The sequence below is a fragment of the Pyxicephalus adspersus genome, chromosome 3 (assembly GCF_032062135.1).
Source record: "Pyxicephalus adspersus chromosome 3, UCB_Pads_2.0, whole genome shotgun sequence".
Lineage (NCBI taxonomy): Eukaryota > Metazoa > Chordata > Amphibia > Anura > Pyxicephalidae > Pyxicephalus > Pyxicephalus adspersus.
Window position 1 is genome coordinate 135,388,463 of NC_092860.1, and position 14,183 is coordinate 135,402,645.

A 14,183-nucleotide genomic window follows, 5' to 3' on the forward strand; every position below is an offset into this window, starting at 1 on the left:
AATACATTATTAGTGTTCAGTCTTCCACAACACACTTGAATAAACAAAGGACATTTCTGAAGTATAAAAGCAGAAGTTCTTATATAATGAAATATAAAGGAAAAAGAAGCCTGCCACTTATGTCAATGGGGAAAAAAAATTGGACATGAAAACTCAATTATTGTATACAAACTTTTAACGCATTTGAAATGCTTAAGTGGTGTAAAGCGTACCTTTAGGGCAGTGGTTAACAAAGTGAGAAAAGAGTATATAAAAGCAAACTACTGGCTGATAAACTAAAATGTTTCAGTAAAAAAATAACATTTTCAACATCAGAAGTGGCACCATAATGGCAAAGGCCCCATTTGCCACTTCCAACTGCAAAATGAAAAGCTCATTAAGGGATTTCTCCTGAGATGAACATAGAATTATTTTACCTTTCCATGTCTCATTTTCCACAATAGTTGCTACAAGTGGAATTGCTAATGCAGTTCTTTACTTAGGGAGGTTGTTCTGTTTGTATGTACAGGTACTCCCCAAATTAAGGACATCCAGAATACGAACGACTCCTTGATGAGAACAGGGCTTCTCTGCTCCCCCGTGTGCAGGACAGAGGCTTGATGGGGGAGGGAGGTTGCATGACTTGCAGAAGAAATCTTTTGCTAAGCACAGCTGAGGTTGTGGGTGATCTTAAGAGCTGAGCTGATCTGTAGCACCTTGGAACTCTTTAATGACCAAAACAAACTCTTTGCATATCGAAGCACAGCTTGCTCCAGAAGTTAATGAATGTCTAGCCTCCATAAAGTTTTTTTTTGCTTTGTTTGCGATTAGCTCACAGTGAGGTTTTTTACAGTAATTGACACCACGCTACCTAATAATATGTTGAGACACATCTGTCATTATTGCATTCATTAAAATAATGTACCTGTTCCGACTTACGTATGAATTCAACTTAACAACAAACCTACAATCCTTGTCTTGTATGTAACCCAGGGACTACCTGTACACCTCCAAAGCAGGAGGCTTTACCAGGGTCATATAACCTGTAGTTTTTTTCATAACAATCATTTGGTGGGATGACTCAAGTATAGGATTGTCATAGGATGGATGTAAGGCATCTGATGATATATTACATTTGCATGACATTTTAATTCTTTTGTATTACAATTACAACATTCCTTGAAACAGTACACCTGCCGTTACCTTTGAGCCTTCAAATTATTCAATGACAATGTTAAAATTTATGTTTTCATCTCATTGGAACCTAAAGATGCCACTCCCTGAGTTTATAACAAAATATATTTTTTTAAATCATGTTTTATTCATAAAATCATTAACGCTGGCAAAACTGTGCCAGTGAATAGTGGATGCAGGGCCTATTTATGGATTAGGTAATTCTAATTTACAGTTAAACAATATATTTACCATTAAAATAAAAAGGAAACATACCTAACAACATGACTGATTTTATTCTGGACGTTGTTGTTTTTTTGAAAATGTTATCCTTGGGGTAGTAGTGGGATTGAGCCATTGTTAGGCACATTATAAACACATTTTCTCCTGAAGAAGTAATTATCTATGAAACGTGTAGAAAAGCTAATATGCTTATATTGAACTAGTGATAAGTTTTTATATTTTGTACATTTTTATTTTAAGGAGTTTCTACATTAAAAATAAATGGTTCCCTGTAATAGTGATTATTTTCACAATTTGGAGCATTGGGTTAACATTTACTACTTGCCATTTGTGTTCCTCACTTTTTAGAAAGCAATTTCCGCAGAAAGAAGGAGGGGGGTTTTGCTTATGGAAAGTGTAAGAGGATTTGCCAGTTTACTGTCATGTTGTGCTGTTTTTTGCCAAGATGGTGTCATGCTTACCCAATTGTAGCCTGAACATTGTCACAGCCATTTTCTGTATGTGTATTGTAATGATTGCCCATTTGTGGCCCATGAATATGCCTATTTTATATTATTATTATATTACTATACTGTTACTATAATGAAATGCCTCTATCTGTCACTTTTAAAAGTACAGTTCCACCCTTGTCTTATTTTTTTATTTATTTAGATTTTAGTGCCATGATCATTCCCAAATAAAGAAATTCTGAACCCTTTCCATTTTGCTGCCCTTATTAGTATTCATTTATTTTATCATTTATTACTAAAAGTCATTTTGCCATACAGAAGGGCAGGGATCAAATGTGCTAGGTGCATTGCTGACCTCCAGACTCCCACCTGCCAATCATCAGCAACATCCAGGAGCTTATGTCAGTCCTCAGACCCATATGCATTGCGGTATGGCAGTGGCAGTCAGTATGATTAATATGTATTTAGTCACTAACACTGCAATTTTCTTCAATCTTTCAGGAATCCCTATGGCCCTGCTTATTTGGATTTATCCTGATCCCAGCTGTATTACAGCTAATGGTTTTGCCATTTTTCCCAGAAAGTCCACGCTACCTTCTCCTACAGAAGCAAGATACCAAGAAAGCTGAGAAAGGTATGTCACTGGCAGATGAAGAACTAATAGATTGTGTCAGCAACATGTAAATATTCAAAATTTACCTAGTCTTGCTGTCATAGCAACTCTTGTCGGCATTGACAAGTGCACATTATTTTACACAAAACATCAGCGCAAATTAAAAAAATTAAAATAGACAAACTTGAGCATCTGCAAGGACTTTCAAGCATAAATAATTTGGGAATTAACTATGGCAATTAAAATGTTTTGGTCTAATTATAGGTTAAAAATTATTTGTCCTAAATATCTTGCATAATCTGTCAATCAATATCTGCTAACCCCCTATCAGTAATTCCGAGTATGACTCGGGGTGAATTTTACTCAGGGTCGCTTAAAACGTAAAAAAAAAAAAACTTACCTTACTGTCCTTACAGTCTTATCCATCGGCGTTCCCCGGCATCCTTCTGGTCCCCGTAGGTCCTGGGGACTCGTCCTCCTCCGACGATCTTCAGCAGCGAACTGCAGAGACGTTGATGTATGCGTTGGTGCGGGAGGGAAAATTAAATAATTTTGTATTGGATTAAATACAAAATAGCTGTATTGAGTCTAATACAAAGAAATATTCATATAATATATATATCAATATGTTATATATATTATACATGCTATTGTACAGTTATATTACGGTTTACAATTTTTTTATTTTTTTTTTGTTTTTTTATTTAAAGTTTATTATTACATTTGTTAAATATTGGACATATTTCGGTGAGTTATACCTAAGAATTAAAACCTACAATGTAAAATAAATTTCCCATGCAAAAAAAAAAAATGTAGGGCTTTTTGCATAGAAATACGGAGATAATTACTGTAGAACGCTGGGGGGGTTAATATTGTATATTTCCCTCGCTCTAATGGAGCTTAGTTGGATCACAACACATTTAAATGCATAGAAAAAGCAGTTACACATCTTTTTTTTCTGTGCTGTATTTTGCTGTATGCAAAGTTATGGTGTCAACTGGCCAATGTATCCCAACCCTGCTGGTGTGACAGAGCTCCTAATATTTCCTTCTCCTTCCTTTCCAATCTCTTTCTTCTCATTCACTTATCTTTCTTCTCTCTTCTTTCTGTATCTTCTCTTCTCTTTCCCTCATACTCTAAATCTCCCCCTACCCCATCTTTCTTCACTACATCTCCCCTGTGTCTCTTTCTCTTCTTTCAACACTTTGCCTTCCCCTCTCTTTTTACTCGTTTGAAATGAGTTTGACCTCAGTGTTCTGCTACAGGCTCAACTGTAATCCCAAACAACCCTATTAAAATTAATGAGTGCATTTTGGAACCATTTTGTGCACACCACAAGATGCGTTTGGCTGGGAATGACTAATTGTATAGGTTTTCCAAGTGTGGATGGGACCTCACTATTTTCCGTCTTTCCTTTTACTTTCCTTGTCTTCAAATTTCCTTTTCTTTTCTGTTCCTTTCCTTTTCCATCTTGTTCCTTTTCTTTTCTTTCTATCACTGTTCATTGCTTCTTTCTCTGTCTTTCACTATCTTCTCTCTACCTTCCACTCTCCCATCTCTTTCCTTTTTTATATATTCTTTTTCTTCACTCCCTCTCCATCTCCCTCCATTTCTACACCTCATTGCCCCATCTCTCTTCTTCTGTTATCTCTCTCTCTCTTTTTTCTCCTTCCATTCCTTTTCCTCAACCTGCCCCATCTCTCTCCCTTAGCTTCTCACTCTTTACCTTTCATTGCCCACCTTTCCCTTTTCTCTCCCTATCCCTTTCCAACTCTCTCCCCACACATTTATGTTCTCTTTTATAGAGTGCACAACAATAACCACTGAAACTTTTGAACGTTGGTGAGATTGCTATGTACTGGATTTCTTAACTTGTGTTATACTGTATGCCTTCCGGTGTCTTGATTTACGCATCTGTAAAGTTACAGTAGTTTCTAATGACATGCCTGGCTTTAAATTTGACATGGAGATTAATATAGTTACATTTATTACTTACTTTATAGTTAATGGCTTTATTGCATTAGCAACCTTTGGTAATCCAGGTGTTGCGGGTCTGCAATGTATGATGGTTTATTATAATATTGTTCTGACACCAAATACAACTCTAGTTCCAGAATACAGCAAGCTGTTTCTATTTTTCAGAACAGTAAGGGTCATTTCAGACCCATGGTGAACCCTACATGCTCAACCCTGATCCCAAGTGAATGGGAAAGGTTGGGAGCCATTTTTTCATGCAGCTGTGGTCCCGAAAAATCATGGTTCTCAAAAGTGCAGTTTGCTTTTGGCCATGTGGCTATTTGAAGATTTGCAACAAGGCCACAGCTGTATGAAGATTTGGTTACCAGCAGTGTGGTTTGCTATTTTGGAGTGCACACTTTATGTCTTAATTGGGATCTTATCACTTTTACAGATGGATTAAAAGGTCCAGTAGGGCAGTGTTTTTCAACCGCTGTTCCGCGGCACACTAGTGTGCCTTGAGAGATCTTCGGGTGTAGGGCATGCATCGGTGACAATAACTAATAATAAAACTACCAATTAAACTGTGACAAAACATAGCAGAATAAGGACGTTGGATGGGCATTCAAAACCAACTTTGAAATTCTGAAGGTCACTATGTACCACTTAAAAGCAGTTCTGGCTTTTCCTCATAAATAACTATGAATTTGGACCTACAATATTACAACATTGCTAGAAATCAAAACTAGTAACTCCCCATTATGCCATAATTCCATCAGTCAAGGTTCCCTTATAAAAGTGTTGATGGGGCCTGGGAAACTGTTGAAATCTCCTTGAAAGTCTTTAGTGTTCAGGGAATCTGAAGTGCTGAAAAATGGTTATAAAGGCACAAATCAATGCCTGCACTGAGGCCCAATAAGCCCTCTTATGGTTCCACCAGGTGCACTTTAGTGGGTCAGGCATTGGGAATCACATCAGTCTGTATTTTTTTGGCCAGTGACTGTGGTACAAACATGCATAGCCACATTGAGTGAGGGAGTAGTGATTGGAATCTCCATTAAACCAAAGAATTTATGTTATCTGAGGCATATTGTGTGTTGTATTTGTGTGTAGCCTGATTGCTTCGAGCAAAACAGTTATGTCCATGTGAATGATCCTATATATCTGTTTTTTTTATTATTGTAGATTTATTAGCTTCAACCTGGTGGATGCTAAGAGGACCAGTAATAATCAGACCTATTCAAGAATATATATATATTTAGGAAGTAAACAGTTCTTCAATATATGTTTAAGATTTTTATAAAAAAAACTTTAAAAACTCTCTGTACGGTGATATATTGCTGTGAAAAAGTCTGAAGAGTTGGAGATCAAATTACACAAACTTCTGAATGAATCCGAAGGGCCTTTGCGCCCCAGAATACTCATATAGGTTTTCAGTTATTTGGAGGCAGTGAACAAGCGACCACAAGGCCAAGCAGGCTACAAATACAGAAGCCTTAATGCCACCGTAAAAAAATTTAAAAGCAATACTTCTACCCAGTAACTTTTGCTATAAATTCTTACATGATATTGCTATGTTGCGTTCTCACAACTAACAATAAAGATTTTTTACAAGATTTTAAAACTGATATAGAGGATCATTTTATAAACTAGTAAACATAAAAAATGTTTAAAAACCTTTAAAACTTGGAAACATAAAAGGTGATGGCAGAACATTCTAAACAAACCAACAAGGCTGGTCTCATTTTAATGTGTTTTTAACATTTCTTTTCTTTAACATTCTTCCCATATGTCTGTCATGTTTAAAGATACGAATACATGACTTTGCTCTCTTAGATGTCTCCATAAATCTGCCCTTCACATGATTACAATTGTGGAAGTGTTTTCTTGAAATATTTATAACTTCCGAGCTTGATTCTAGAGTTGAGATGCCTCCTGTTGTCTGACTGTTGTCCACTGCTCTTAATTTTTAAGCTCTTTAACAAAAATGGGATATATTGAAGACTACAAATCCTTAGATGAGGTAGCCATGTTAGTTTTTGTTTTCTGTTTAAAATGGCAATCCTGTGAAGAACGTACCTACTGTCTCTGGGTGGTTGCACATACTCCCACACTGTATCTATGGATGCAGACATGGTGGCCTTCCAGCCTAGACATCAAACATGTCTGCCTTTGTTCAGCTCCATTACATGGTGCATGATCGTACAAGTAGTTTACTGAAGGAAAAAATTGTCCTTCCAGTTCATTTACAAGGTGTGAAATGAACATGGCATTTCTGGTAAGATGAACAAGTATTTTTTTGTACTTGCAAAAAATGTACTTAGTTGGAAAAATAAAAACTTAATGTGGCCATTACACTTAAACAAGTAAGCTTCAATATATTACATATGTTAAAATATCAAATCTTTTCTTTTAGTTATGGGGTTGTGTTAAAGTGGAACTAAACCCCGCTATACCCATCTGTCCCTATTCTATCAAAGGGTGCCACTATCTTCTTTCTTTTTCTTTCCTAATTGCGATCTTTGCCATCTTGATTGGCAGGCCTGGGATGATAACGCTCCCTCATGTGCACAGCAGTTCTTTCAGTTCTGGCAAGCCCAGGGAAAGCAGTTCAGAATTTTTGACAGTTCCATGGAGCAATCAGGCAGGTAAGAATGCTTATTACAGAAGGGACATCACCTATGACTTCCTGCAATAAAGCCCTACTTGATCAAAATTCAAAACTTTAGTTCCTCTTTAAATTATTGTGTTATGCACCCAACCCAAGATGAATCTTATGTTTTATTAGGTCCATTGTATATCTTTTGGATTGGGCTGAATAATATCTGCACAAGCAATTGTTTTTAATTTTTAGGTTAGGAAAAACCTTAAAAGTACTGCAGCTGACTGGTCCTCTTGAAATCTCCCTTTAAGAAATGCAAGACCTCTTTGAAGTGTGAAGTGAAAAAGTAGAAATATGGCTGTGCTCTGAATTCATCAGTGAAAGCTGTAATGGCACAGACATTAGCGGCGTGTATACTGTAGTGCTGCAGAGCTATATATTTTCCACACTTAGTATAAACTAATGCAGCCACAAGTCACTTTTTTATTGTCTCCTGAAGGATAAATGTCAGGTTCTTGTCATTTTCTACCTTGATCTTGTTGCTGAATACTTTCACGCACAGTATCTACAATTCTCCAACCATACTAAATACCACTAATAGAAAGTGATCATTTATTGTAGCATCTCCAAGGAATTGTCTCCTATTACCCCGGTTTTCACGATTGACAGATTGACAGATTGACAGATTGACAGCCATTCTTATCTCCTGGTATTATCTTCTTCTTGATGGTTTTTTTTATTATTATTTTCCAGTAGCATATTTCTACTCCAGCTCTCTCCTTTCACTTTCAAGTGGCCCTTCTGGGTTTGATGAAACATGCTAGTGTGAAGTTCTATATACCATCATTAAACATTTTGAAATTGTATGTGGATAAATAATGTAATGATGGTATTCAGCATGTGTATATTGTATATCTTATGTAAAAGAAATGTACACATGAATTTTCTCCTGTTTACATTATTTATATATATGCTTCACTGGTGCACACCTAGGGCTCAATTTATAGAACAGGGAATCAGATATTCTCTGAAACATTCGTCCAGGTCCATGTGTTTCAATGGCAGTAACGTTTGATGGAATGTCAGATTCTCTGTTTTATAGATAGAGACCCTGCAGAAATATGTCTGTGGACTGTTCCTTATGGCGATGGACTGAAAGTGGGCATGTTGCTAAAGTAATGCTTCAGGAATTTAGAATCAAGTAGCCTAATTCTGTCCATATGCCATACAATGATTGTTTAACATATTTATTTTAGGACCTTTCAGAAATGGATTACACTAAGGCTTTGATCGCACTAGTTGCAGTTTTAGGCATTAAGGAAACTTGTTCAACATTGATAGCGCATAATGAAAATATAAACAAGATGTAATCAAATAGAAAAAAGAGGTCTAAGCGCCTAGCAAATGTGTGAAAAAGTGGTATTTAGGCATGTGTTACCGTCAGCTTCCATTGTATGTAAACATAGGCTTATAGAAGACAAATGCAACCCCTGGATGCCAGTATGAATTGTCCCATTACAATGAATTGGAATTCACACCAGGTTGGTTGTTTGGCTGTGCAGAAGCTTAAAAATACTAGGTCTGAATACTAATAAAAAAAAAGTCTGTGGGCATGTTGCTTGATGCAGAACTAATACAATAACGAGTGGAACTCTATTGTTTCTAATAGGACCAGTTCACACCATTATGGTGTGCATGGGTGGAAATGGAACATGCTGCTGCATTATAATGCATCACGGTGAGTGTTAAGGAAAGATAAGTAAAAGATTTTAGCTCCTGCTGTGAAAAAAGCCTCTTGACAATTTAAGGCATCACGTCATTAATGAACACATCACTGTACACATGTGAGTGTTTAATATGTCAAAGTTCTCTAAACACAACTTGTGTCAGTCCAACCTTAATAAGTGGTGCCATTGACAAACAGAGATTTTTGCCTGAAAAAGGAAGCAATTGGTCCTAGCAAAATATTTTATTGAATTTGTTCAAATTAAACTTATTTTGGTTGAGTTAAACAGAGTGTTAGATTGCAGTGTTGTGAAGGTCGCCATTATATTTTTGTTTTCATATATTCTATTACCCAGTCTTTAAATCAACACTTTACTTCAAAAATGAGGGAAACCTTTGAGAAAAGATAGTTTAATCGCACATGTATGCTTAATTAATCTTGGGATGACATTTTTGTCTAGGGTTATACTAGAGATATTTAAACTTTTATAGAGAAGCTTTAATGTAATGGGAAACTCTTGCAGAAATATGCTTGATGAGCAATTAATATAAAGTTGAAGAACATGCTGGCAAAGTTGGGAGAGATTGGGACTACTTTTACCATATGTTATGTTATAAGCTTAGAGGTTCATCAGACCCCTACTGTTATTTCTTCTCTTAAGCTAGTCAATCTGATATTTTTGCATCAGTCCATTTCCCTCATCTCCCTACTGATGGCCTTGTCAGATGGATTCTGTTTTATATAAAGATTTTATTCTACCAATATGAAAAAAATCATTGTTGATATGGCCTTCTGAAAATGGAAGGGCATGATTATTACTATTATTTTACAACACTGGTATGCAAGACAACTATTTGCTAGACAATTAAATCAAGCTCTAAAGAAACTGTGAACAATGAAAAATATTTTAATAGCTTCCTTACCTTGCCTTGCTGACGAACTGCACAGCTTATGCAAAAGTAAAGCAAGGCACCTCCCACGGCTCCATAAAAGTGAAGGCTTTTTTTTCGTTTAGCTCAGGATTAGCTAAAATGCATATTTATCATAAATCCATTGTGCAACAATGATCTGGGCAACTAATTCTATGACATGCAATATTTAAAGTGCATGTACTCATGGCTTACCCAAGTTGGTAGTATATTGGTATAAATTACACACATATGTTTATATCATTGTCTAAACCCAAACCAACAGTCGACTGGGAGCAGTGCCAAAATCCTTATAGAATTCTTCCCAGGGCCAAGTTTATATGCTTTGTGTGTGCTTGGTAGATTTGTAGATGTTTTGTTTGCGCTATTTTATCATCAACCCTTATTAAGGTTCTCCAAGGCTAGAGAGGATACATTTTCATCAGTGAAGATGAGTGATCCAGCTAACCTAGAATAGATATGGTCCAGGATTGAAAACCTTTGCTAAAAAATAGTAAATGTCTTTTCAGAAATCCATTCCAGGTTTGTTGGATCACCCAGCTTCACTGATAAAAGTTTATCTTCTCCAGCCTTGGAGGACTTTAATAAATCAGGCCCATAGATGTTAACCAGACCTAAAGGTAATCAGTCTACACTCTGGATCAACATTTTACAAATGTATTTCTTATAAATATTACTATTCATGTCTAACTAAAGTCCCGCTTTCAAAAATCCCCAATCAGGCAGATAGGTATTGCAGAAAGTGAGAGGCGATGTCCCTTCTACAATAACTTTTCTTACCTGTCTGATCGCCATCCAGCTGTCAAACTTTACTGAGCCAGGGAAACCCAGAAATTCTGGCTTTCTTTGTGTGTGCTGGGAATGAATGAACTCCTGTGTGCTGGCACAAGAGTCACTGTAGGTCATCCCAGCACCGCCAATCAAGATGGCCAAAAATTGCATCAAGGAAGAAAAGACAGAAGATAGTGGCACCCTGTGATAGAGCAAGCATCGGTGAGTATCATGGTTTAGTAATATATGAAGGACAGTCTCAGAACACTATCTCCCAATTTCCAGTTGTGAGAATAAGGGATAACTTTGTACTTTTAATAGAGAACTATACACAGTGGATACTGACCTGTCCCAGTGCAATCATAGACACTGCCATCTTCATCCTTCTTCTCTTCGACATTCCGATGTTTGGAATCTTGATTGGCCTGGCTTGATTGNTGTAACTCCCATGCAGGTGCAGGAGTTCATTCAGTTCTGTTCATTCAGAGATGTGCTGGGTATTCTGGCAACCAAAGCCTGACCTAATTATTTCCTAAACTATCTAGCATCATCACTGTCTCAGAAATACCCCTAAGAAAGCCAATATGCGAAACGCATCGAGAAACAAACATATAAAGTATGATATTTTAAAAAAAAAAAACCTTGTTACCTGGAGAAATGGAGAGGGGAATTAGCTGACCATTCTGGTATAGACAGATTAATAGATTGTTTAGTACATAGCCAAGTGAAAACCCCCGCCATGACGAAATAATTTGGAGGGTACTCTACCCTAATCTACTGTACTCTACCTGAGACATAATTTACTGTCTTATTATGTTTTGTTTTACTTGTGATTGTTAATAAATTAATGATCAAAAGAAACCCCTGTTCTCTCTCTGCTTTGTTTGATATATGCTATACTATTTAACTAGCCGTTTGTCAGAACTAGTATTGTTGGTAAGAGAGTCTTAGTTTTATTCTTTTTTACTGTATCTGACAAAAATAAAGAACCGACAGGAGTTTAAACTCTTCCTCATGACTTAACAAAGAAAACATTTGCCTTAAATTAAGCTTCAAAGATCCCTAGAATTTTCAACATCAGCAGATTAGGGATACAATAATTTAAAGTGTATGCATTTTGTTATATCTTTTTTATATGAAAAAAAAAACCTGTTCTTGCTGGAAATCATAAAATGATAACTTCCACTGATAGTGACTGGTAGGAATTATTGGCACTGTCCCCTACAGAAATGCAACTGAGGGATGAGTTTTTTTTAGTCCCAATATTTTTTACTTGTGAAAAAAGAGGGGTGAGTGTTATCATCCTAAGACCTTGTTACTGACAGAATCACCTAGCGGCCACCATATTTGACTACTGGTTAGCTGAAACATTACATTTACTGTCACTGTACATTATTGTTTTTGAATTTAAATAAGCTTTGAACAAGCTTTTGCCCATTTTTTAACTAGTATCAGCAATATCATTTAAAAACTGAAAATGCCTGCAGATCCATCCATCTATTCTAGTAATAAATAGGAGTAGAACAAAAGAACAAGTCATCAATTAGATTTGAAACCCAGATCTGTAAAAAATAAAGTGATTCTGAACACTAATCTAACAAAAGGAATATAAGATCACAACAGGAAAATCATATTCTTTTCTCATTTCATGAAGAGTTTGTAAAATGTGGTTTGCTGCTGCATAAGCTTTGAATGTTTAATATGTAAAATAAAAGTGCCACTTCAACTTAGACATCTGAGTCATAGCGATGCATTTAAACCAGACTAGTCATTAATTTTTCTGCAATGAGAATTTAGATTTGTCCCATGTGTAGCAGAGAATATGAAATGAAGAATTTCAGTAACTGATGACTGTGTGGGTTTATGGACTGTGGGACAGAATAAAATGTAGCATCATTTATAAGAAAAGCATTTACTAGTTATAAAGTGGGATGTAACAAACTTTAGCAGCCGTAAAAGAAAAATTTATTCAGGTCTTCTTGACATAAATAAGTGGAAAGCCCCAGTACTAAACAAAAAGAAACATTAGTAAAACTCCATTCCTAAAATTGAAGGTCTGGGTATGCTTGCTGGGCCTTCCTCGTCTCTAAATCTCCTCTATGTACCTGTGCAGGATAAAGTTGCAATTATGCTCAACTTACCTTGTCTTTCACCTGGGGTGCCTATGCAAGGATGATATCACCACCCTTCAGGGTAGAGTCATGTGGATTGCAGAGCAGGCAAGGTATAGTGAGATTATACTCTTTCATTGGAATGAGGTGTCTTTTTTGGGAGGTTAAGTTTGCTCTGTGCTCCACTATACTCTCTCCAGAAGGACACTGATTCCGACCCAGTACAGGTAGTCCCCAGGTTACATACAAGATAGGGACTGTAGGTTTGTTCTTAAGTTGAATTTGTATGTGAGAACAAGTACATTATTTTAATAAATGCAATTAGGACAGATGTTTGTTCGAGACAGGACAGTTTGTCTTGGTCATTAAATAGTTACAAGAGGTTGCAGTAAGAGCTCACCCCCTTAAGATCACCCACAGCCTCAGCTGTGTTTAGCAGAAGATTTCTTCTGCAAGTCATGCAAACTGCCCCCTCCCCCCATCAAGCCTCCAACCTGCACACCAGTGAGCAGGGAAGCCCCGTTCGTATGTAGGAGTCAACTGTATGTCAGATGTCCTTAAATCAGGGACAGATGGGGGTAAGATAAGCATAATCCTACAGATACGTTTTACCTACATATAGAATGTTTTTTGGGAAGAGGGTTAGATCCAAAGAAGTGGACCTCTCAAATTCATAACAAACGATTAAAGTGTAAACGAGCTTTAAAGTAGGTCCTCATTGATCTCTGTAGCTGGAGGCATTGTGGATCAGCTTGTGTATCTTGTGTTCCAGTAGGGTGCAATAAAGTAAAACCTCCTGTATGAACATCCAAACAAGTAAGGTTAGTAAGGTAGAGGTTGTGCGTGTCTCTCAGGCTTGAGTATTAAATGCCAACCCCAGTAAATTAATAAACCGAGTATAGAAAAAGAGAAGAGAGTTTTTTTTTTAAACTTGTATTGTACCAATCATTATGCGCAACGAACTTACAAATATAAACATTATTTACCTGCGAGCATTGTATGTGTTGTACTTAGTGGAAGGTCTTGAAGAAGTGCAACTAAACATAAAACTTGAATCAATCCTTAGTTTAATAAACATGGGGTGATATTTCCAAAGAAATGATCTTAAAAATCCCAACATGTTTCACCCTCTTGGGCTTCTTCAGGGGAAGGTGTGAGACACATATAACAGGTGCTATAAGGGACAGATGGGAGATACAGTATATGTGTAAGTAAGGGTATGTTGCATCAAGAAAATCACAAAAAGTTGTAAAACTAATTTAAGCCTTTCATAAAGCCCTACTATAACCCGCATTCAGTAATGAAAGAATAATAATTTAACTATTTGTAAGAAGCCATAGTAAAATTATTATAGGGATATGTATTTGTGAATGCAGCTTGCAACCTTTGCTGTTTGCTGTAATCCTGAGATTATTTACTTAAGGATTGGCAAATAGATTTACAACTCTGCAAATCAGGAACACTGATATCAGTTCATGCATTGGAATGCCATGTGAATCAGTGTTCGTGATGCAGGGCCTGATTTAATAAACCTCTTCAAGGCTGGGGATACACTTTTACCAGTGGAGCTGGGTGATCCAGGAATAGATGTGGTCCAGGATTGAAAACATTTAAATAACAAAAAGCTAATC

At 36.6% G+C, this 14,183-nt stretch overlaps 1 protein-coding gene across 1 annotated transcript in view; it reads left to right on the forward strand.

Moving 5' to 3' along the window:
• SLC2A9 (solute carrier family 2 member 9) overlaps positions 1 to 14,183 on the forward strand; it is a 163,392-nt gene that overhangs the window by 49,143 nt on the left and 100,066 nt on the right. The window contains 1 exon segment of the mRNA XM_072406441.1: positions 2,346 to 2,478. Within this exon segment, the coding sequence (XP_072262542.1) occupies positions 2,346 to 2,478 (133 nt within the window).